The sequence below is a fragment of the Pagrus major genome, chromosome 11 (genome assembly GCF_040436345.1).
Source record: "Pagrus major chromosome 11, Pma_NU_1.0".
In the NCBI taxonomy this organism is placed as follows: Eukaryota; Metazoa; Chordata; class Actinopteri; order Spariformes; family Sparidae; genus Pagrus; species Pagrus major.
In genome coordinates, this window is record NC_133225.1 from 28,766,739 (window position 1) to 28,793,489 (window position 26,751).

Consider the following 26,751-nt stretch of genomic DNA (forward strand, 5'->3'; position numbering starts at 1 on the left):
TAGGTCACATCTAAATCTCCTCTAAATGCCAGACTAGTTGGTGGTGTTGGTGTAAAAGGTCCCAAACAAAAAGACTTGGAGCATGAAATATGAGGCTGTGCAGGGAACACAGAGGAGAGGAGGAGGAGGTGGGGGAGGTGGAAGTGGAGGAGAGGAGAGGAGGGCAGGGAGAGTTTTGTTCGGTGCTGGGGGGCAGGAGTTGGGTAGGGAGGTGGGGTACAAGAGACAACTTGGCTTAAAAAAGAAAGAAAGAAAACTCCTCCCAAACACAGTAGAGCAGGAGGAGGGGCTGGGTGCTCGCAAATCACTCCCCTGAGAGAGAAAGAGGAGGGCAGGGCTTGTGATTGTGCAGCGCTACTTGTTGTTGCCTGTCTGAAGGAGCGTGAGTGTATCGTCTTCCAGCCGGTCAGCTAGTCAGCAGTCATTCAAACCAACTGCAATGAAGTAATTTTGATAAAAAGAATATAAAAGTAGAAGATAACTCAGAGCAAAAGATCACAAAGAGGAGACAAGGTCACACTGAGAGGTAGGAAAGAAAATCTGTGTGTTTATATGCGTGTGCATCCATATACAGTAGGTGTGTGTTGGAATGTGTGATAGCGGAGCAGACAGAAGTGAGGCAGTAATCTTGATGGTCATCTTCTCCTGTGGATGCTCTTTCATTCATCTTTGTTTTTAAGGCTTTTCATCATCTAAACCAATAACGACAATAATGGATTTTATTTGTGTATCACTTTAAAAGGTATTCAAAGGCACTTTACATGTTCAACAAAGACAACAGAAACAACAGAGGAAAATAACAAATAACTATAAAAACAACAACAATGAAAAAGGAGAAAGGTTGTTGGGGACTAATGGATCATAGATTTGAAGCAGATTTAAATAGGTGGATTAGAAGATAAAAAATAGACTGTGGCTACTGTATATCTCCCTACACTCCTATGCCTCCTCTTCATCTCTCAGCAGTTGATCTCTCCATCCCTTTTGGTTGAATTGTTTACGGCTCGCAGTGAGTTAGATTTGCTCAGGGACTTTTTGAGCAATAAGTTGCCCTCCCAAGGCACTGGGTGTAACTGTGGTTGCTGTGATTGGTGGTGCTAACTGTGGAGAAAGCCCAGCAGGAAACGATTACATGAAATATGACAGATAAGATCAAGCGGTTGTTGAGCGGTAATGGAAGAAGTATTCAGATCCTTTACTTATGTTAAAGTATCAACACCACGCTGTTAAAATACTGTCCTGCATGTAAAGTAAAAAATATGTAAGCATTACCAGCTAAATGTTCTCAAAGAATCAAAAGTAAAAGTACTCAATATTAAAAAAATGTCTCTGTTAGTGTTTTAAGGTTAACTGTTGTGTTTTTGGATTAATATTACTGCTGTATTAATGTGTATGTTGCATTTTACTGCTGTAGATGTTAATAGTTAAGCTCATTTCAATTACTTCATATACTGTTGGGTAATTTACTCTAAAGCAGTGCAACATATTCTGTAAGATCATCATATGTTCAGTGTTGCTGTCCTGTGTATTCTTAAAAAAGACTTGGACTTTTCATGTGTTCTCAGCTTTGTGACAATACAATTTTCCAGCTACTTGAAGGACAGTTTTAAATACCTCATTTAGCTTCAGAAATCAGAGAATTTTCAACAGTTTATCAGAAACATTCAAATTCACAATCACCAAATGTGGAGTTAGATGGTCTACCAGAAAAATATAATGGAGTAAAAATATTTGACTCTTAGATGTAGTGAAGTAGAAGTACAACCAAAATGAAATCACGCAAGTGAAGTACAAGTACCTTAAATTTGTTCTGAAATATAGTACTTGAGTAAGTGTACTTAGTTACATTCAACTACTGTTTGAGATTTCTTGTTTAAGGTTTAGGTTGAGCTCATAACTTTAATGTTTAATTTTATTTTTCTGTATACATGCAATGAATGATTCAGCTACTTAATTGGCTGCTTATCAGAGACAGTATTGCTTGAGCAGTGTAAGGAGTTCATTTTAAGAGTTGTTGACTACACTAATATGATAAATTATTGGTTTTGATTTTGCTAGAGTCATCAATATTTATTGGAGCATATGGTTATAAAGGCTCTGAGGTTCTCAGAAACACTTTAACAAGTTGAGTGACTGCTGCTCAGATTGAAACTCTGACCTTTCAGTCATGACAACACGTCTTTAAACAGCAAGCCACCCATGAGATGATGACAGAGGCAGACATATGTGCGCATCTGTGTGCGCGTAGTGTTGATGTTCTGTTTGTTGTGCAGCTAAACACATACATGCAGCAGGTTGTTTCAGACATTAGTCAGTGGCATGTCTTAACCATGTAGCTGCGTTAAACTGAGCAAATTAGATTGGGCCTTTAATTAATGCTGAAATGTGTCTGTGTCAGATTCACAGAGATCAGCTTTAACTTTGTGTGCTTGCAGTGGTGCTGTTGTGTGTGTGGTGTTGTGTTCCATGCCCCAGTGGGATGAGTTGGTTGGTATTCCAGCCAGCCGTCAACACTATGTGACTGGTGGTCTTCACAAAGCCTGACTGACTCAGAGCAGAGGCTGAAAGTAAAAATGTAAATATTAATTTTCAAGACCTTTAATGGACTATAATTTTGGGACACTGGTAGTTCACTTGAGCAGTACCACTTTGTGCAGCTTTAAACTGTTGTATATTTTTTGAAGGAAATAGTCTACTTTTCACTCTGCTTCCTTTCTCCGATGCCCACGTAGCTGTCAGTTAATTTGAAGACACACATGTTACATAGACACAGTGTATGTTAAGCACATATGCAGATTAAACCATCCAGAAGTTATTAAATAAAGTAGTTAGACTTTTGTGGTACAGTTGGACCCACTGCAACATGATAAACATCAATAGTTAAGCAGTCTGAAAGAGGGCATTACTAGTGTGTTAACTTTGGATACTTAAAGCTGGAATCTATAACTTGTTCTTGATAAAGGAATGGTTCAACTTTTTAGTAAATGTGGTCATTGCGTTCTCATCAAGGTTGGAAGATAGATAGCATTCTCATGTCTGTACCGTCTGTATGCTAAATAGGAAACTAGAGCAAGGAAATGGGTAGCTTAGCTTCGTGAAGCATAAAGACTGGAATTGTGGGGAAATAGCTAGTCTGCCACTGTTTAAAGGTGAAATAATACTAATTAACGTGGAATATCCTGGTTGTGTAATTCATACAAGAACCAAATTCCAACAGGACAAACTCTGATTTCACCGGGAATTATGTGCTGGAACTATAACTTCACCAGGTCAGTGACTTCCTTGGGTCTTGTTGTCAACAACTGCTGACCTTAGCTGCGCATTTAGCATACACACAAAAGAGTGGTGTTGATCTTCCCATCTAAGTCTTGGCAAGAAAGCAAATAGGCACATTTTCTAAAAGGCAAACCTTTTCTTCTAAAGTATTGTATTTATTTTCATCTGCATGATGGAGTGTTGTTAAACGTCAAGACTGACACACTTGTGAATATAACTGCTGTATCACCGTCATCACATGCCAGTCTAGCATGTACTTTTATTACTTCTACCATCAAGTTAGCATTGCTGTAACATCATCCAAAGGTAAAACCTCCACCAATCTGTGTCTCTTGCTGATCATAATATGGAGTACAAAGTGGTCAATGAGTTGATAACACTGCGGTCAGATAAGGACAACTAGGACGACTGATAGAGTTGACTCTGAAATACAGCACTAATACTATGGGTTTGGTAGAACAGCCCTCTCTATCAGAGCGACACAGTTTTGGAACTCAGTACCCAATCATGTACAGATCACGCATAAAGGCAAACACTTAATCTCATAAAATCTGGTTGTAATTGTCGCAGTGTTTTAATATTTTTAAATCTCGTTGTAAAGGTTGTTATCAACCAGCCCATTTGACATCACAAGGACAACTCTGAGTCCTTTGCTGTCTTTGATGTAGTTGGAACATCATTTCAAATAGTAAAGTTGTTTATTGACGATATTTGGGTTTTTGCTGACTTTTGTACTTGCATATTTGACTTCTTTTGGATGACTTTTACATTGTAGTATTGTTGATTTAATTAAGAAGCTAAATCTTCCACCACTGGCTCTCTCAGCTGACATTGTCTCTCTGTGACTGACTGGCTCACAGTTTGGTGCTCAGTGACTGTACATGGTCAACACATATTTTCCCAGTCTGTCCATCTCTACATTTCACAGTAGACATATAAAATGAGAACACATACTGAGGGTAGGTGGTGTGTGAGAGAGATTCAGAAGTATTAAATGGCAGCTACTGCTGTGGGATTTAATAACAGCCTCATTAATATGTCACACACACACTTGTAGGCCTACGCACTGAAGAGCGCAGTAGGACACCTCTCTCTCTCCCTCTAACAAAGACTGGCTCTAAACAGCGGTCATGTGACAGTTGTTCCTATTGTTCACTTCTGGCCAGGGGTGGTTTTGCTAATGCACTGGTGTGTGTGTGTGTGTGTGTGCGCATGCCATAGCAGGAAGACACTTGGAGCCTGCTAGAGGAAACCCCTCATTCCCAAGCATGTTGATGTTTGTGTTAACCTCCCTATTGTGTGCATGTGTAATGAGAGACCAGTAGTGCAGCATGTGACAGTTGCTGTATAACTCCATTTAATTTTTAAATCATATTTTTGTGCTCATGTTTTATTGCATTAACCAGATGACTTTTAAAATTCCCTCGGTCAAATCTGAATTCCCAAACACGCACAGCGAGCCATGGTATTAGTGAATTAACTGGGACTTGTTGAACTACCTGAAGAACCAGTGGTGGTCCTTAGACGCCCAGTTTTTAAAACCACTACTTCAGTGGATTAAAGACAAAGCTTTCAGACTCCTGACTGATGTGTATGATTAGCTAGAGAGACGGGGGAGGGGGGATTACATTAAATTGAACTAGATTTATTTGGAAAGTTATGTCCTTCAACCCTGTGAGATAGAATTATAGAAAGAATGAGAGGGGTAGTGAAAAGGAGGAAGGGAAGTGAGAAAGATGTTTGTTTTATTGCTACTAACCCTTAATAATGAGCTGCTTGTCGTCTAAATGTTTATACTACCATTTCCTCTTCCTGTTAATCTGCACTTGTTTCCCACCCAAGAGTTTGTGTGTGTTTGTGTGAGTGTGTGCGTGCTGGTGTTCCTAACCCAAGGCTTCACTAGTGTTGGTGACAAAGCAGACCTCAGTTCAGAATATTTTGTCTTTCATACCATGGTCAAGGCAAACACTTCTGTTGGATAGTAGATATCTATTTAAATGTTAGAGTTGCGAAGTAGGGGGAACCACTGCTTTTTGGAGTATGTCCCCACTGTCAGGGTTTTGTGAGCAGGATTAAGAATGGAAGATTTTCTTTTCATGTGCCAGAGGTAGAACATTTCTGATAACAATTATCAATGAGATTAATGCAGCTTTACAGGTTGATTTAAAGGAATAACTCCAAAATCACATATGCCTTTGATCAACATGACAAACGTTAACAGTTCCGAGCAGCAGCTACCACATCTTCTCTTCGGATTGAAGATGATGACGCCGCAAAGTAAGCATCATGCTGCTGACTATAGAGAAAGTGCTGCACTCAGCGTTTTTTAGAGTGCTCCAGCTTTTCGTGCTGCTGCTCCTGAGCGCTTCTAGGTGAAAATCTGTGAGCTTTTTTTCATGCTCATCTAGATAAGAGATGTACTGATACAATTTTCTTACCCCGATACCAAGTGCCGATACCAGTGCTTTACAAAAAACTGCATACAGGTGTGCTGCTGGGAAGTAGGAGGGTCCCGTTCCTAATAAATACATTTTGTTGTATCAGATCTGTGCAACTGTTCAATTTCAGCATTTTAGGGAGTATCAGAGGCATTTCTGATACCGATATTGTAATGGGAACATCCGTAATCCAGATCCTGTACACCAACTCATCTATGCAGAAAATGAAGAATGACTTTTGTTTCTGTAACACTGGACACCAAAATAACCCTGTCCACTTTGCAACTCTATCTTGGTACATCTCGAACATAGTTCCAGTTGACAGTTTAACGGCCATTCTAAATATTAAACTGCATATAAACATAGCAACAATAGTCATGCCTCAAGCCAGGTTACCAAGTAGCTCACAGTAGAAACTAACCTAAACATGGGTTAAACTGACTACAAATGAACTAAATAGTGGATGAGCTTTTAAAACTAGCTTCCCTTTTTATTCCTGGTGGTGGTATGTTTGTGTGTGTGTAATGCAGGCTGATGTAGCCGGGGGCTGAACAGCTGTAGGGAGGAGAGGATGAGGCAGGAGGAGGGGGAAAAAGGGAAAAGTCTATTATTACGAGAGGTGGAAGGACAAAGGACAGAAAGAAGGTGACGAACTGAGGAGGCAAAAGAAGAGCTGACATCATGATGGACAGACAGAAGGAGGGAGGGGATGTCTGTGTGGAGGGGGCTCACGATTTAAAGAGAACGGAAAAGATGGATGAGTAGGGATTGAGTGAAAAGGGGAGACAAGTGATTTAAATAAGGCAAAAAAGTGAAATAAAGAGTGTTGAAGGATGAGGAAGATGAGGAGAGGTAAAAGGAGAAAGAGATAGAAGGAGTGTGAGTGAGTTTTTTCACACCTTTCCTCCATGTTGAAATGACTTCCTTCTGCTCTTTGCATGAATAATTTATTTATTAAGATTAATGGACAAAGTATTCATGTGCGTAAGTGCTGTGTGTCTGTGTTTTTACTCAGTGAGAGTTGGTCCTTTCTCCTCTGCAGGGGAGGGTGTGTGTCTGGCAGATGGTCAGGGCCACACACACACAAATACACACACACAAATACACAGCTGACCCTCCCGGAGGGTCTTATAATAGGTCCTCCTCCTGTAGTCGTTCTGCCCCTCAGAGGAATCCACACACTGACCCAGCATGCCTTAACAGGACTTTTACAGTGCGGTTGTGTGTGTGTTAGTGAGTGTGTGTATAAACTTTACTTGTCATGCTGAAAAGTCTTAAACGGGCCAGCTGTTCCTCTCCCTAAACCTATATTTGCATTTTTATTGACATTCATCATCACAAGCTGGAGACTGAGTGACCCCCTGCTGAAGTAGGGATAGGTTCCCCTTTAATATTTGATTCCAGGTTTCCTGTATTCACTAAGCTCCAATGCCCATTGAACTTTTATCAAATATTTATTTCTCCTTGACATTTTTATCAGTAAAAAAGCAGTGTACTAAATGCTGAGGTAGCAGATTGGTTAATAATGTTCTTTGTTTCTGTACTCAAAGAGATAAAGATAATTTGTTAGAGAAAGAAACACCGTCCTTTAAAATCACTCTCAAATCACATGACTGTGTTTTTGCAGTTTAACACCACCTCTGACCAGAGTTCTGATTCTTTGCTTGTAAAACAACGTCATACAAAGGACTGTTGGTGAAACTATCATGTTAATTGATTTGATATAAAGCTATGAAAGCTAATACAACCCTCTTACCTGCGCACAGGGTATCACCATGCATCTTGTAACATTGAGTTCTGCATATCTTGTAATATGATTTTCTGTTATCCAGTTATGCAATTTGTTGAGTTCTCTTGTACAGCAGAAATATGGCCACAAGTTATTCAATCCACACTGTGTCTACATTTTTCCAGTCAATCCAAAATCCTAAGCCTGTCACCATGGCTGAAAGCTTGGCTTGTCCGTTGTATCCCCCACAAAGAAACGGTTAATTTGGTTGTTTGAGAGTACTACGGATTCTAAACTAAAGAATCACAGATGCGTGCCAACTATTTATTTTGATTTCTTTATTTCTTTATTTATCCTTTATTTGCCCAGGTGAATTTAACATTATCTCTTTTTTTTCACTTTAAAGGATGTTCACAGAAAAGAGTGTGTGGCTTATTTGTAATGCAATAAAAATATGTTTCTTAACAAAATCTAAGGTAAAGTGATTCCAGTATGTTTTAGTGCCATTTTGAGAATTTTAAGCAAAACATAAAATTTTCATATCGTCCCCTGCCTAAAGATTGTATTTCAACAGTAAACAGGGCAACTTTAGAACTGTTGACAGGCGTTTTGTCCTTTTGGTACTGCCTAATTTACTAATCTCATTGTTTAAATCCTTATTCTTATAAAAGCTGCTCAAAGGAGGGTGTTGTGAATCAGCATCTGCTATAAACACCACTATATTTGCATTGGCCAGCTGTTTGAGTTTATCTATGCATATTGTATCTGTCCCTATCAAATATGCCATAATTATAAATAAATGACAATCTGGGAGGGTAGCAGCTTCCCTGTGGTCCCAGTCTTAGGGACTCATAGGCCAAACATTAATTTTCCCATTTGAGTCCCAGAAATAACAAACAAACAGAATTTCCAAAGTGAGTACTCTTTTGAATGCTGTCTATACTGTTGATCATGGGTAGTCTTTTGTTGTTATCATATACTCTAGTAAAAGCTGTGTGACTGCATTTTTCTGCAAAGTTCAGTCAGTTGTTAAAACTCTTTACAGTCTACTATTGCTTACACAGAGTTCCCCAAGTCCTGGAAAACCTGTAAAGCCTGTAAAATAGTTAACCAATTTTCCAGTCATGGAAAACACATGGAAAATGAGAGAAAAAGCAAAATGGCCTCTTGTGTTGTCCTGGAAATATATTTAAACAGTTCCCTATATTTCTATCAGAGCTCCAGAAGGGATGACACGTTAAAATAAGGATCATATTAATGTTCAAATGGTGACGTTTTGGTTTGTGGACAAGAGTATTTTGAGTAGGCTGCATGCTGTGAACACACCCCAAGTCACATCACACAGTAGCACCTGCAGGCTGGATGACATTGATGTAATGTTAATAATGTAAGTTACATTCTGCTTAAAATGTAACTATTAGTTACTCTGGGTTTTTCCTTGCACCAAATAGGGCAATGGCGGTAGGTAATTTTCATAACATTTTAAATTTATGGCAATTAACCACAATCCCAGATAATTTAGGCTAATCAGTTAGGTTTTAAAGGGGGGTGGATGATAGCATGTTAGTTGCAGACTACAGAGGTATGTAATTTAGAGTCTAACTTAAGTTTTTTAACCATCATGTAGTGAAATACAGTTTTACCATCTTTGTTACTTTTCTATTATTAATTCCCTTAATGTCGATGCAGAGCTGCAGTGAAAAGATGAGACAGATGCACTCTGTGTTTTACTCTGAAGTGCAACACTGTGTGACACAGAGCAACTGATTTAAAAACCAACACTCTTGCCTTCATTGAGTGGAATCCCGTAGGTTATGACTCTGGCCATTTTCAGTGGTGTAACTGGGAAACCACCATATGATCACAGAAGTAGATCATGAGATTGTGAGGTTTATTATAAGTTTAGTGATGCTCTTCACTGATTGGAGCCACCTGCCTGTCTGTGATATAGCCTTGAGTGTTGATTAACTATTACTCGTCAAGTGTAACCAATCAGTTAGTGGTGTGGGTGGGACACTGAGAGAGACTACAGAGTGTATAGGTATATAATCATCGCTTGTATCTATTATAGTATACTATACAGTATAGTATTAGTAGTATACTAAGTAAGTATAATAAAACTGTACATTTTTCTTTAAAGGAAACCAGTTAGAAGTTGGCTTTATTAATTACAGAGAGGAACATATTAGTATATGGGCGCGTTCCCTGTCTGTCTAACTAGATGGTCACTGAAAATGTCCTGGAAAAGTCCTTGAAAATCATCTCAAGAAAAGAGTTGGAACCCTGTAACATCACTGATGAAATCTAACTTCAATAATTAAAAAAAAAAAAAATCTACGTTCAGTGACATTTTCGCTTATAACCAGTCAGAACACAATGATATCAAGTCACAGCTTTTACACTTGATCCTCTTGAAATCAAGTTATTTTTCACCAGCAGCCATGTTGATTGCCTTCAGCGCCTTTTTGTCAGGCTGACCGCATCTGGCAAGACTACTACGTTTCCAAGCCCAACAGTTTCCTCTGCAGCCTGCTTTCACTGATCCTTATCAGGGTGTCCAAATGGAGACACAATAACAAACACCAGCATAGCTATTCCACTCAGATTCTTAGGTTTGATTAGACTAGAAGGGGAGGTAAGGAGAATCTAGTATCCAAAGGGATTTCAGAATCTCGTACCATCCGGTCTGCCAACATGTCTGTCAGCTGGTGGTATTTTAGTTTGTACAGTATGACTAATTGCTGCATGGAGAGTGATTCAGAGCAGAAGATAGCATGCTGTCCAGTCATCATCACATGGCAGGGGAATTTATCAAGAACCTGTCTAAAGCTTTCTGTCACTGCCAACCTATGTGTCCTGTCCAATTCTCTGTATTTATAGCTGCCTGACTGTCCTTCATTGGACAAGATCCAAGGCATGAGCAAAGAAAAATAGTTTGTTCTTCTTTATATCTTTAGAGAAGAATTTGGAGTAGAAGCCCCACTGGTATAAAAATAATTTTAAGCATGACATTCAGAGTTTGTTGGTAAAAAATACTGAGGCAGAGAGGTCAGTATTCTCTTCTCTTCTCACGTCCACCAGTGGGAAGCCTGTGGAAGTCTGGTTGGCTTCACGACCAGCACCCACTACAAACTACTGGACCATCCTGCTGGTTTAGATAGGCTCAGGTGCTCTTCATGTAACTTCAAAATGTTTCCCTTTAGATCTGCCCTTTAGATCTGATCTGCAAGATATGGCCAGGATTTTAGCTTAAAACATAAAACGTAATCAACAGAATGTGAAGAAACAACAGTTTCCATGTCATGTCAAATACATCTATGTATTGTATTGCAGAGATATCTACTGAAGGTAGCATGCTGAACAGCTAGCCTCAGCCTGTCCTGTCACGTTATGCCACTTTGTCCGATAGCCCTCTCTGTCTCTCTTAGCTTTCAGTGTTATAAATAAACCCATTAAATCTACAGATTTTCCTTACCAAACAGAAAAAAACCAAACACCTTCCCAAGTCAAGTTTCTTTCTTCTACCAAACTAAGACAGGCTTAATTGCCTCGTTCATTCCTCATGAAACACACTTAATTAAAATAAAAGTCACCATCTCAGTCTTAGTTTGTCTCTCCACAACCACCTCAGGAAATTCCCTAAACCTGTCATTCAAATTTGGCAGAGTAAGAATCACATAACTTAGCTGAAACTATGGCGTGATGTTATGTAATTACAAGCTTTATCCCCCCATGTGTATTTTGTATGTATGTTGTTGGGAGAGGTAATTTGAGTGTGTCAGCCATGCGAGTGTACTGGTGGTGGTAGTGGAGGCACCTGTTGTACTGGTTCTCGTTATGTGTGTATCATGTATCACAATATTACATCTCAGTAAGTATTGTATGTCAGTATGTGTTTGTGTGTTTGAGATCATATGTCTTTACAGCAATGTAGCATTAAATCTCATCCCATGGTTACATAACTGTGTATTGAAAGCATGTAAAGGTAGAACACATCTGGAGGAACTCCCTCTGTGAGGTTAATTACTTGCTTTTCTCTATGTATTTATCACCTTAATATAGCTATTAAAAATCTTTATACATAAAGTTATTCAACTTTACAAATCCAAAGCTAAATCCACATACTGGATTCAAGTCTTCTCTGTCTGACTTTGTGTTTCCATGTGTGTTTCTTTCCAGAGTTAAGGATGATGGCAGAGGGGCGTTTTGCCAGTCTGCCTAGGTCCCTCCATGCACACCACACCCTCGGAGGAGGCAATGCACATCCTGGAGTCCCTTCCAACTCCCTCGGTGTCCCTAGCAGCAGCACCTGCTCCTCCAGGAGGCTCCAGGCCTCCCTCGCCTCTTCCATGGACCTCCTCAGCTCCAGACCTGGGTGAGTTGGGTGACCAACAGTGGCTCACAGCACAAAAACACTGGTCTTCAAAGAACCCCTGCAGTAATTCAGGGTCTGACTGAATTAACAAGTTAAACAAGCCTGTGTAATGTATGCTGACTTTTCTTTTCAAGTTTTAAGAAATTGAAGATGGCTGTTTAAATACTAGTATAAGTATAGTTAGCAGGTCAACACAAAACAATTTGCCAAGAAAGAAAATGTCAAAAATAATCATCTTCCTCTTCTCTATCCTTTGTGTCTATGCTTTCTTCAAGTATTCTAACTGTATGTTGTGTGGACAAACCCTGTCCAAACCCACAAACCACCAATTTAAAAAAAACAAAAAAAAAACAAATATGAAAGGCTGAATTGGAAATCCATACAATGATATACGAGACATCACATATTTCCATTTGATGTTGAGCAGACATAAACATCTAAGTATTTTATAGTGTGTACAGTAAGCAGCATCAAAACTCTTCAATGAAGTCTGGAACAAGTCGATACTTGTGATGCTGTCAAAGTAAAGTTTTTCTTACCTTGAAGTACATGTGTGGAATCATAAAGGACAAAAGAAGAGTTTGAGAAGACGAAACCCCATCTGGAAGTGGATATTTAAAAAAAAAAGTCTTCACAAAGGTTTTAATCTGTTTAATTCTGTTGAGCTTGCTTCAGTACTTTCCTTTTCCTTCCCCCAGTCTCCCTCCAGGACAGGGCAGCAGCCTGTCAGAGATGCCCGCCGCTGCATACCACCAAATCTCCATTCATGGAACTCTGCCTCGACGCAAGAGAGGAGGGGCCAACCTCGTCCATGGAAACTATACCTGGGACCCCAGAGCCAATCACACACAGCAGAACACGTCACTGGCTCCTGGACACATCCATCAACCCATGACCTCTCCACTGGTCCAAAATATCATTGATGACTTCCATGGTTACAGGTAAACACATAAACAAACATATAATGTCACAATGTACTTCTCTTGTGATTAACATCAACTTTAAGTCCATATTGCCCAACCCTATTATGAAGAAAAAAAAGGTGTGACACATTCAAAGGAACACTCCACCGAAATGTATGTTTGGAGATTCAACTACTCTGTGTCAGAATTATTTCTTGGGTGTATACGTGTCTATTATGTTCATAGCCTGATATAAGTGGTTGTTTGTTCTATGTTTGTGTAGCATGAAGGAGTTACAAACTTTCATTTCCTTATGCAGCGCTGTGTTGTATAATGACAAATATATCACCTTAAACCGTGCATAGATTTGATAGGTGGCTCTCAAAAGATTTTGAAGCTTGCTTCTCTGTCGAGAACAGCAGCTGAGTTTTACAGCAGTTAGTATGGATACTAATAGTAACAATAAAATTGGGTTTAGTACTGTCTTAGTTAACAAAGACAAAAATGTGAAAAAGAAATTAAATGACAAATGACAATTTCCATAGAAACTTCTCAAACCAATTCTGTAGCATGATCCACATCTGCACTGTTGACCTGCATGCTCAGTATTGAGTTGGTCTGAGAAATTTCCATGAACTTTTTGATATATTCTGACAGGGTTGTTGCTGTTGTGACTGTGGGTCACCATTGGAATCCATTGTAACTGCTGTGAAGTTATGCTGCGAAGAAGCAAGACTTTTCAAGTCTGTTGGCAGTGAACATTAATACCCAGCTTTAGACGTTAGGTGGATTATTTCTTAAAAGGCATACCTTGTCAGTTTGAGCATCATTATGGCACTTTTAATCACCTGAGACTCGCCATGCTCTCGAGGAAACACTTTATTCACTCAAACTGTTCCTCTTTAGAGCAAGAACTCAGAGAGAGAGTTTGGATGGAGAAAGGCGAGTCTGTAAAGAGCCCTGGGGGGGTGAAGCAGTTAACCCAACTTCAGAAGGAACACACACACCTCATCCCTCATCATGTCCTCCCATCTTTCTACCTCTAGTGTAGAGTTACAACAGACTGTATCTGATGTAGCCAGCTTTGCGCGCATGTGTGTGTGTCTGTGGGTGCGTGTGGCAGCCCCCAGCAGTTAGGTTACCTTTGTAGGTCAGGGTGTGGCAGGACAGATCAGAGATTACTGTGAGCTCTTTGTCTACTCTCTCCATCTTTTTGCCTCTGTGCGGGTTACATTTCATAGACTGCTGACATACAGCAGGACAATTTGTCCAGGTCAAATTCAACCTGTGCAGGTGGCTAAATAATGAACAGCATCATGCTCTCAGTCTGTTGTTGGACCTTTCTTCATTCTTTTTTCTTCAGTCCTTCTACTTCTTATTATTGAAATACCAACAAAATAAGACGAGTCAAGTTTGTTTCTAGCCCCTAGTTTCTGTTTATCTGTAAATGAGCTTAGTGAGTTGAAAATGACATCAAATGCATCAGCGGAGATGAAGATATGTTTCTGTAGCTGAGTCATTTCTAGTAGGTTGGTGTTGTTTTGTATAATCAACTAATGTCGGTCTCACTTGACTTCTGTCTGACAATCAAAGAACAGCACTTGGTAGTAATTTGACGGTTTCACAACTACAAAGGAGGTATGACAGATATCTTACGCACACATTTTGGTTGTGTCTATATTTATTTCTCTCTTTGTTAGCTTGTTTTGCTCACTGACAATCAACTCCCGCCTTAAGTATAATGTTTTGGACTGAAACTTTGAGTCCATTAAGTTTTGTAATTTCGCAAGGTATTCTGTCATCTACTTGAAAATACTCGTAACATCTCAGCTCATTTCAGGGGTAAAAGTGCAAGCACTTAAAGTTTTTTTCAAAGAACTACCCTTACAGACTGTCTGCACATTTTTATATAGTTAAGAAAGAAAATCCCACGTTTTAAAATGTTAGATTTACATTCACTGATGTTTTTAAACTTAACCTATAGTGTGACAAAATTCCAGACTTTCTTCCCAGCTGACTTATGAGGTTTTGAAGCTCCACACAGTTCACAGTTGAGTTTTCTATAAAAAGATAAAGGCGTGTATATCTCTAAGGAATGTAACCACTGGCCAGTCGGTCTTGACTTTCCATCGCTCATGCTGTCATCTGACCTATGACCCCTGACCTTATGTTGCACTAGCTTCTGATTGGTCAGTTTATCTTTTCTGTTGACCTCTGTGGGCAGTCAGCAGACCACCGGGAGCAGAGGAGGGGGAGGTAGAGGGAGACAGCAGAAAGGAGCAGGGCAAAGAGAGGGATGAGAGGGAACTGAGAAGAGATGGACGGTGACAGACTGTTGACACATTAAACTCTTCCTTTCATCAACATAAATAAGCTGTAGTTCAAACCCTTCTGAATGGATTCATTTATTTTAGATCAAATCAGACCGATAGCTTCAACCTTAGGATCTTCAACAGAGAGTCTGGGACCCCAGAAGGGCTCCTCAGAGTTACTGCAGAGGGGCCACTAAATTATTGTTTGATAATAAGTTTTATTTGTTAAAAAAAAATTGTAATGTGTCTGAAAATACACACTTACATGAATCCAACATATTATTAGCAAAGATAAATAAGCAACAAAACAAAAAACACAATAATAATTTACCCAACAATTATGATAGTCTACCCATGATTTCTGGTGCAATCATGTGAGCAAGCAAACCTAACTGTACACTAAATCACACTGCGGCACTTATCCCTAAAAGCAAACTAGTCAGATAACTGTTATCGAAACATAATGGCCAGTTACCTGAATTATTGTCCAGAGTTTATGGACAGTCTTGTGAAGCAAGAGATTTTGACATTAGCCATGATACAACTGCTGCCGACTTATTCATACATGGCACTATAGGCTACCCCTAAACATGATTGTAGGCCCAGTTCGATATGCAATCGAATTTTTTACAATATATGTATTTGTAGTTTCTACACTGTACTACACTATTTATGAATATATACACTATATTCTCCTTTAAATGGCAAAGATTGTTATATTAATCAACTAAAAATCCAAATGTGTACCTGATGTTTTGTTATCTGAGTATTACCCTGACAAACTGAGGGAGACAAAGATCAGGTTGTGATAGAGGGATGACTTAATTTTGCAAATAAGAAGGCAGGTGTGAGATGAAAAGGTATGGGGTCTCATCAGACTCACATCTAGTAAAAAAATGTATATATATTTTCCATTTAAAGCAAACATTTCAATTTTTGCTGTAGTGAAATATTTAAAAATGTCAATAAGATAAGCACTGGAAAAACGTTTTGCCTTGTATATGAAACCTGTAGTGGAAAGTAAGAACCTGACATCGGTACCGGATTTGAGAGTCACCTGATGCGCCTAAAATTCCTACAACACTCTTAGTTCTAACAAGGTTTTTTTGTAGTGGCTTGTGCTATTGTTGGAAGCTATTGTCCCACAATGAGATGCAGAGAGGGAAAAAGGAGCCACTCACACCTGTGCTGCATCCCAATTTCAAATGACATACTAACGTGTACACAGTACAAGTATTATTGTCATAAAATATATTTATTGCAGTTTGTATACAAAACACACATTATCATTGTCAATAACGGTATCATTTTATCATTTAGAACAAACAAGAAAAGACTTGCTAACTCCGACTAACATGAATGAAACTGTGTCTTTGAAAAGACACTACCAATTAAACTTCATAGACAGTAAAGTGTAAAGTGTTGACAGCAATTTTTAATAAAAACCTTCTTTTGCTTGCTACAGTAAGATGTTCCGAGAGTAGTTTTAATTTTTTGCAGTTTAAGTACTCATACTGACATTTTGAATATATTTTTTTTGAATATATTTTTGTCACTTCTTTGTGGAGTCCTGTCATAGTCAAAACCCTAGAATTAGGATCTATTATGGAATTTGGACACATCTCTAGAAAGTGGTGCGATGGCTCCAGGAACATTTTGGAAAACAAACAAGAATCTAGTTTTACTTTCTATTTGTTTGCTTTCCAAACTTAGACTGATTGATGTGCTTGTCTTATATAATGCCATTTAAGTACTGTACATTTAATGCTTTACATTAATTTTGTGTATTTATTTCATTTGTTACATACCAACTGCCGAAACAGTATACTATAATGGTTAGTGTATATACAGTAGTTAGAGTTGTGGATAGGAAACACAGCTATTAACTTTGCACTGAAGCTGCTGATCTTTATTCTGAAAACATACTGACCTCTGTAGGCTGCCTGTAGATTCTACATGCTGCTCTGAACTCTTCCTACTGCCTGTCCGTCACTTTTATGTCCTTCTCTCTCACTCTCTCCCACACACAAAAATATGGTGTAGTCCGTCAGTGAAACCAGTTGTGGTCGTGCTGAGTATTGTGTGGTGAAGAGCAAAGAACAACAGTAGCCAGAAAAAGACTGTGGCAAATGTTGCCTGCTTCTCCCCTCCCCACTCGTGTTATTTTTTTCCTCTCACTCGCTTCCAGTCTTCGTTGCTCCGTCTCTTGTCTGTGCTGCAGGTCACTTTTGTGGTTGTAGATGCAGAAAAATCCACTGTCTGATGCTGTTTCAGCAGTATGGGCAGAAAAAGGCCAAGTTAGCTGTGGTCAGCTTGTGTAGTCTGGAATGCCTGGCCTTCTTACTCTCACCATACTTTGTTTCAGCTCATTTACAGTCAGGCTTAGTAAACCTTATCAGGGATGAATTAAGATGGAAAACATCCATCAAGATGCAGGGTGGAGAGACCATCCTTCACCTGGGTTTACTCTATTTCTATCAGCTCCAGGGCTCCCACTCTGTCTGTGTGCCTGACCTTTGACCTCCCTGAGTAGAAAAGGGAATTTCCCTCAGTTGTAGCACTTTCAACTACAGAAGGGTTTATATGGGTGTTGTCTGGTATGTGGCGATTCTCATCGCTCCCACCTCAGACTAGTGAGCCAGGACAGGGTTACGGGGGGCAGGTGGTTGCTGTGGTGACGGTTTGGGGCCAATCAGAGGTCCAGTAAACCACTGTCTCCAACGAAGCAACACGTACGAATAAAATGAGTGGTCAGTATCAAAATGAACATCTGAATTTAGTTACATTTGAGAACACAGAAATTTCCTGCATTCCTCTTCCTCAATACTCCTCCTTCTTTTCATCTAAGGATATGTATGCTTCTTTACCATGATGTGCATTTATAACAGAAATGAGACTGTGAACCAGGTGTTTACAACTAGTAAAAGTCCTGCAATGAAAATATTAGTCATGTACAAGTATTATAAGTAAAATATACCTACAGTATCAACAGTACTCATAATGTCGAAAAATGAGCCCAGTACTGTTATATGTTATATTATTGTTACTACTGATGCATTCATGTGTAATTAACATTTTACTACTATAGTTTGTAAAGGTGGAGTTGACCTGAAGTATTTTATATGCTGTTCTGGGTAGTTTGATATATTTTACACTCAAACCATGATGTTTTGTTATCATTGTTTGTGCATAAAGTCTTGAAATGTAACTAGTGACTACAGCTGTCCGATAAATGGAGTGACAAGTAAAGTAAAAAAGTACAATTTTTGCCACTGAAATGTAGCCTTTTGTGGCTCCAGAGGAAGCTGCATGCAATCTGATAAATTGCCTCCAGTGATGTCACTCAGTGGCTAAGTAGGCGCCAGATTTCGACAAAGTACAATGGTTGTAACGAAGAAGGTAATATCACTGGTTCTGTTGCATTGATTTTGACCATTTGTTTATAAACTGTCTCTCAGTCCAACACTGTTAGAGGAGTCCAATTCTAGATCAGGGGACTGCTTAATAATAATAATCATCAGTTATGGCCCTTATAATGAATTGATCACATTTTTCTGTAAACAAAAAAATGCAATATTGAGTTCAGCATAAATGAACTAAGCCATTTACATACATCGATAAATTGATAAGATAACATATGTAAGTTAAGTCGATAATTATTGTGACAGGCCTACTGTTGAGCACTCAACTTTCTATTGTTAATATAGAAAACACTCACAGAAGTTAATACTATAATAAAGCAATAACAGTCAACCTTGATGATCAGTATTTCACTGTGTTCCTGCTACCATCGGATACAGTTGCTGAGGCAACAACAACTGATGTGCCCTCTGTTGCGATGACAGCTCAGTGTAGATTTTTGTTCATATACTGTGGGGTAGATGTCAGGATATGTTGGATTAGAGATCTGTAGACTTGACACAGGATCGGAATCCTCTATTGCTCTGCAGTAGATGCTGAGTGTGATGGAGAGTTCTGCGCACTCCACCTTCTATGAATAATGACTATACATTGTTGTGAATGGAGGCTTCTGTTTAGTTACATAACTAAATCCCACTCATTATTTGTGCCCATATTAAATTGAGAGGGCTTAGAGCTAAACATATTTAGTTTGGTAAGTAATGGACTGTGCTAATATTCCCGTGGGAACACCAGTGTAGGCTTAAGGGATTTAAACTACCAACCTTGCTAACGTAGTTGAGGATTTCAGCTAATTACCTCTTTTGCTGAGCCCCTGGCTGTAAGCTTCCTGTAGAGAGAGACTCTGTACCACATTAATACCCTGATGTACCAATACTGAAGGCAAAGATAGAAAGCAATAGAAATAATAGAGTTTACATTAGTGAGATGTTCTGGAGGGAAAGCTATATGAAGACCTTCTAAGGCTGGGTAAAACAAACAAGAGACGATGCATGAAATTGTTTTCTCTGATCTTTAATAAACACTATAAAAACAGCTTAGAGAACTTCAAGAGAGAGAGTCAAGGAAACATATATAGAATTTGTCAATCTCCTGTCTGATGTGGTTTTTGGATAAATGAAGAAATATGAGAAAAACCAAAAAGCAAGAAATTGAAAAAAAAATGCTGCTGTTGCTGTTTGTGTGCTCTAACCTCTCTGTGAATTTGTCAGTGGACTCTCAGTGGTAGGCGTGTGGCTGTGATGTGTGTTATGGTGGGGGAGGAGAGAGAGAAAGTGAGGGAGGGAGGGAGGCCAAGTCAGGCAGGCAGTGAGTGAACATGTTTACCACTGAGTGAGAGAGAGAAAGAAAGAAAGAGTGAGAGACAGACAGACAGTGAATGAGACAGAGAAAGACTCTGATTTAAAGCAGCTCAGTGTGAGGTTTGGTTTTACTTGACTTTTTTCTTTCAGAGGAACTCGGGACACTTGGGACAGCATTACGATTACACTTACCTCTGTATGCCAGCTTTACAGTGCAGCTGTACTTCTTGGTCTAGCATATGGCTAACATGGATGCTTGTTTGGACAAGTGACATCTATGTAAACCTTTAAAAAAAATTGCCAAACATCTACTGAACTGTATCATCTCCTAAAAAAGCTGAGCAGTGTCTGAGTCCCTAAAGAAACAGCATCAGCACCAGTCAAGGACCCACCTGGAATTAACACGACCAACTCAGCAGTAACTGAAGAGTGACACGCAGCAGTTTGGGTCCAGTAGGAAGATGTGTTCACTAAACCGGACCTTGTCTTTGTCTGTGTTCCCCAGAGAGCCCGCTGCCGGCCTAGACGCAACGGTGGACTATGTTAAGGTAGGAACAACAAAACTGCTACAGCTGCTAACTGTGAATATGTTTTTTTTTGAAGATATGTTGCTTGTGGGACTGTGCACAGAAAGAAGGATTTATGTTGCACAGAAATTGACTTTTTCGTATCACTCTGCGGACATGTATACATAAAACATTGCATTCACTTTCAGTAGTTGCACTTAAAGTATCTCTGGGACTGGATGTACGGTACAAAGATATAAGATGCACAAACACACATAAGCAAACTGTTATGTGCAACACAGCCATTAAGTTCAAACTGATTTAGTAAATTGTCCATGAAGTTGTGAGAGCAAATCTGCTCTTTATGTAGGAAGGAATATTGATGGTGCCTACAGTACCACAAGCTCTTCTTAAAGATTTACTGGGTTACATAACATTTAAAATGTTTATTAAAAATCTTGAAAATTGATTGAATCCATCACCATCGGCGTCTTTAATTGCCTTAAGCTTGATATGAAATTATATTCACCTGTTTCTGCTGGCTGCAATGTAAACATCACTCATAAGAGAAGTTAATCCAATTGGCCCTGGGCTACAAGAATAACACACCTCTAAATCATATATCTGCCACTGTGTGTTTGCTGTCACACTGCTGTAAATCATATTCACATAAACACCACCTGAGTCCCAGCTTTCTTCAGTCAAAGAGAGGTGATGACTGAGGGGTGATCATTCTGTTATCACAATATCATTTAGCTGACATATGATATGCTTTACTGTCTATGTTTCTATCTCCTTCTGTCTATGTCCCTATTACACTTACCCTGCACAGCTTCTGTGGGGCATTAAACACATGCACAGCAAAGGCCAGGTACCAAATCTAAACACTTCTTGAATTCAATCAAAACATTTTGCACAACCTTGAGTCTTCAATCAGATATTCCAGGTTTAATTCATGATTGCGTTATTTAATACTGCATTTAGCCTAATTCTTGAGCTTTTTGTGTTAACACTGATCTAAGAGAATCTTTCTTATTTCAAATGTTTTATTTTTATTTTCTTTCTAAAAATAAGGGATTCATGATCATATTGGCACATCATCAGTATCTGCTGTTTAGGATTTAAAATGGAATATCACCATCGGGCCAAAATGAAAATTTCTGCCAATATGACATGGCAATAAGATGCTGCTTTAATTATGTGCATGCAATGCTAAACATTCCCTAAGTAGTTTTCTCTTTCTTTAGCATTTTATGACTTCATCTAGGCCATCACAATAAGAGTAGAGGCATAATAACATGTTAATTCCACAGCGGGAGAGACTTGATGTTTTCTGCAATCAGGTGTACTAAAATATGTGCATATATCAGTATCTGCATCAGCAATCAACCAAAAGGAGTTGGAAAATATCAGATATCAGCGACAATCTAACAAAATGACATTACATTATAAGATTTAAGTGCAGTAGCAGTCCTAGCTACAAATATGTAATGAAACAGCGCTTCCCCATTTCTTTACCATGGGTTTTTTCTCTCTTTAACACCTTATCTCTTCTCCTCCCCATCCCCCCAACCATCCATCCCACTCTCTTTCCCATCCATCACCCCTTTCCTCTGTCTATTAGCTCATATGTTTGGATGCTAACACCTCAGTCTGAAAAGCAAACTCAGTTCTTCCCACGAGAGCAGGTCGCACATGTGGTAGCCAACCATACACACACACTCAAATCTGCACACGCACACATACACAAACAGTACTTGTGGGTAGTTTTATTTGGTCAAATTAGCGTTGTGTGCAAGTGTCAACAGTGTGTGTGAGTGTGTGTGCTGACCGCAAATGGAGCTTCTGTATCCTAGGTATTATATAATACAGTATATGTGAAAGTGTAGCTGTCAGCGCTGGTACTCCAGGTGTGTTTGCATTTCCACTGTGCAGGAAAACACATATGTTGATGCACGCACACATGTACAGACTGTACAGGTGCTCTGTGTCATATCCAGGAGGAAGGTCAAAAGTACATTAACAGTGCAGTGACCCTTGCATTGTTTAGTGCCATGAGGCCATCGATTATGTGCAGTACAAGTGTGTAGGATGGATGCATGCAGGGCAGGAAGTGTCTGTGGAGAACAATCGCACCATACATACTGAAATTAAAACAAAAAGTTAGAGTAGACATGAAGAAAAGTACAATAATACAGTAAAGGCTGCAGAGGAACGTTAATGTAGGATTCACAGCACAGACACAAAACATTTAGAAAATAAATGTACATACTAAAATGTCACCAGATATTAGGGTGTTCAGAAAAGGACAGTAATTAACTAATTGATAGTTTAGTTTATAAACTATCAAAATTTCCCAGATGCCAAAGTGAAATAGCTTATTTTGTCAAACCAATAGCTACAAACTCCAAATTTCTTGTTTGATATCATAAATGACAACAAAAAAGCAGCAAATTCTTACATTTAGAACATTTATGCTTGAAAAAGATACATTTTCTCTCAATCAACTAATTGTTGCATCTCTATAACTATACTAGTCAGGTTAACACATGCACATACATGTTCTTTTAGCTACTCACATCTTCACACTCACCGGTAAAAAATACATGCAGTGAAGTGGGGCTCATGTAGCTAGACTTGGTATAATGTTGGGAAATTTAACCAGATTGAAAACAGGCAGAATCTAGTCTCTGCAGGGAATTAGGAAATGTTACAGAGAAGGGTTTGTTGAGCCAAAGGTCTTTATTGTAAGTCTTAAGGTCTTAAAGGCCCTGAAAACCTATTTTCTGAATCAGCTTCCTACTATCAGCAACAAGATTCTGCATGAACACATGAACATTTCAAATTCTTTTAACTTTTAACTAATTGACTGAATGTGAAGAAAGAAAGAAAGAAAGAAAGAAAGAAAGAGAGACTATTCCCACAAAACTCTTCTTTGACTCAGCCTTTTCTAAAAGACTCTCCCTCTTTTGCTCTTTTTCTTTCATCTCCACTCTGTCTTTGACTTGAAAACATCAAGTCGCTCTGCCCTCATGAGAGAGCTTTAAGAGACAGTAATGCTCTGTGCATATATGTGTGTGTGTGGTCTCAGGTTGCAATAGTTTTCAACTCTCAAAGTGGATGACACTTTACAGTATACACACATACACATTCATAGTTTAGTGAATAAAACATCAGTTGAAATGTTTACTTATTCAATCAAGGCATTAATTAATTAATCTCTAAAAGGATTGACAGTGTGTCTTCAAGTGCGAGACTAGTGCTTATAGATAAAGATACACTCTGGTACACTCTACTGGTCAAATTAAAGTACTACAATATGACACTGTCAGACCCCAGAACTGTAAATGGATCAGGAGTCAGTCAGCCAAACGGCAGTGTGACATTCATCACGATCATCATACCAGTCTGTCAGCGAGCCAGCATGACTTCAAATAGCAATCAGGCAAACAGCCAAACAGCTGGTCACCCTGCTCACCAACCATTCAGCTCGACTAGTCAACCTCAGGGTGTGTCTGTCTGGACAGCCAATCAATCATTCAGTTTGTTAGCCTACGTGCAGAGCAGGCAGCTGGCCAGCGACCCAACAGCAGCTACAGTAGATGAACAATGATATTCTGATGAGTCTTCAGTCACCCCAGTGGCAACTTGACTGTGTTTTAGGAGAAATTTGTATTGTTTTGAATTTGTCTCAGGCATCAAAATAATGCACACTTGTGTTCGGGCAAAATGAAAGTGTCCTCAATTTCAAATCAGTGTTTAGCACTGCTGAATTCAGTTTCAATCTTAAAAAATGTGCCAACGAGAGTCCAAGAATCCACGGATAGCCACTTTCCTTTATTGTGTACTGTATACTAACCCTGTTTAGAACAGAGGACAGAGTCACTCTGGGTAATGAACAGTGTTTAGATTTGGGTCAGACTCTATAGATTATGACTCAGTGTTAAACATGTTACTCACGTGTCTCGTTATCAACTATGTTAAAGTTTTAGGAATGTTGACATGCTTTTAATAAATCATGACTTGTGTCTTTTGATTTGGTGACAATTGCCTTCCACAGCGCAGGAGCAGTTTATATTTCTAGACATTTTTATAAGAATAATATCTACAATGTAGGTGTGTATCAAACCAAAAACAAAATTTGAAAAAATGCACATTCTTGATATGTTTTTTCCTAGTTTTAGTACCAGCCAATACTTTTTTGCGTTGTAAAAGAGGATAATTTTATATGACATTTACAGTGTGTGTATATATATATATATATATATATATATATATATATATATATATATATGTATATATATATATATATATATGCATGTAACAATTTGCAGCAATTTACATGTGTTCACTTTTTTATTGCCCATATGTGAGTGGACTGTAACATGACGTGAAAAATGAGACCTTCCTCGTCTCTCTTGGTTGTCTATACAAGCCTGTGGGTGATTTGTTTAAGTTGTTTAATACTGCTGGACTGTGAATTTCTTTGTGAAGGACTCGAATCAGATTTGCAAAGGATATGACTTAATGCAAGTTCTCGAGTGCCTCGTCTCGGTGCCGCTCTCCGCTCCGCTAACAGAGAGCAACAGTAGCTAACGTTAGTTAAGAAATGGAGTCCGCTAACATAACTAACGACCAGCTTCTAGCACAACACAGAAGTTCCTCAGAGCCATTTTGAGTTCATATGGAAGCCTTGAGGGTGCTTTCACACATGAAAAAAAAAAATCTTTATGAATTATTTTTATTTTATTTTCACTCCGTTACACACATGAAAAAAAAAAAAAACATTTTAGAACTTGGAGCACCAGAAAAATCTCACTTGCCTCTCAGGGCTTCCATAGGTTCATCTTCCCTGTCATGAAAGGTTTTTGTATTTTCTGTACACTTAAGTTAAAAATACTTTTTAGAAATCATTTTCAGATGCAGTGTTGACTTTATACTATCACCTTCAGTACTCTATTTTAGCTGACTTTGAGGCTGAAAACACTGAACTTGTGGATTTGCTTTCTCTGGAGCCACATGAAATATATTGTACCCACTGACTGCACACATTGTTATTGATGCTTTACGGGGCACACACAGTGTAGGCATCACGTTGCATGAATCAATATGACCGTCACTAAGATCACAGTCCTATACTGATCGATGACCCATTACAAGCACAAACACACACATCCGGACTCATCCAGGAGTGTGAACAGCATTGTCACTGACATGTTTTCACTGTAAGCTGCCTAACTTGGTACAGAAGGACACTGATGCCAAGACTGTGGCTGATTTCATACTATTGATTAACTATAAAAATTCCATTCCTGTCAACCAAACTTCTAGCCAGTGTCAGGAAATCCAATGATGTATTTTAAGCTCCTACATGTAGAATGTTTACTTGATTTTGATAGCATAGCATGAAGACTGGAAGAAAACATGTCAGTGTAAAGAGTTCTCATATCCATTGTTTTTAACTGTGTTTTGAAAAATAGAGAGAAGTAACTAACTTTGATTTTCATACATTGCTACTATGTCCATCAGTCATTCCATCACTTTAGTCTGCACTGAAAATACCAATAATGCTGTTAAAATGTGGTACCAATGGTCCCCAGAGGATGAACCCTGATGACTTTGGTGATCCTCTGTATTTTCCTCTGGTGCCACCAACTTTAGTGTAAATGTTCCAAAGTCTTCAAATTCTAGCTTTGTTTGTTGAGCACGAACATCAAACTTAAAATGGCTATAGCTGATATTTTTATAATGACAATGTTACGGTTGACAAAATGAAAACAATGCAACAAGAGTCTTCTGCTGTCCAGCCCACAACTTTACTATTTTTATTCACTTTTACCGCTCATGGCCATGGCTAAGATCTCTTAAAAAAAACTAAAAAACTAAAAAAAAAAACCACTGTATACTACCTGTTCAGCACCAAACAGCAGACAGACACAGTAGGTAACTAGCTGGAGAACATAGTGGAACATTTAGCAGCTAAGGAGCCAGATATTTCCCTTAGGAGTTGGTAGAGAGCAAAAAAGAGCTAAAAGAGAGTGAATATTGGACTTAGAATAGGTAGGTGGTTCGACATATAAACATAAAGGGTTTATCAAAAATAATACTACGTGTTTATGACGAGGGCTTGCAATATGGCCTTAAAATAATATCTCAATATTTTTTGGCTATATCGCAAGAAAACATATATGTCAATATTTTGAAATCAAAATAAAAATCACTGTGGGTGACAAAATCAAAAATCACGATATTTGTGACCAAACACCTCTGTGTTAATATTGTGATAATATTGTATGGATGACTATTGGTGCTTTCACAAAATATTAACACAATGAGAATTTTGATAAATAATCACCAGTAATATGGGTATTAGAACAAGTAGAACTGTCTGGTAAGTTCAGAAAATTACAGTACTGTACTTGAATGCAACCTTTAAAACCAGGAAAAGACAACACTTATGTCAAATCATAATATAACGATATCCAAAATGTA

At 38.7% G+C, this 26,751-nt stretch overlaps 1 protein-coding gene across 1 annotated transcript in view; it reads left to right on the forward strand.

Moving 5' to 3' along the window:
* bcar3 (BCAR3 adaptor protein, NSP family member) overlaps window positions 1-26,751 on the forward strand; it is a 69,027-nt gene that overhangs the window by 16,521 nt on the left and 25,755 nt on the right. Inside the window, exons 3-5 of the mRNA XM_073476482.1 lie at window positions 11,623-11,818; window positions 12,517-12,759; window positions 20,259-20,301. Coding sequence (XP_073332583.1) covers window positions 11,623-11,818; window positions 12,517-12,759; window positions 20,259-20,301 — 482 coding nt within the window. The remainder of the gene's footprint in view (window positions 1-11,622; window positions 11,819-12,516; window positions 12,760-20,258; window positions 20,302-26,751) is intronic.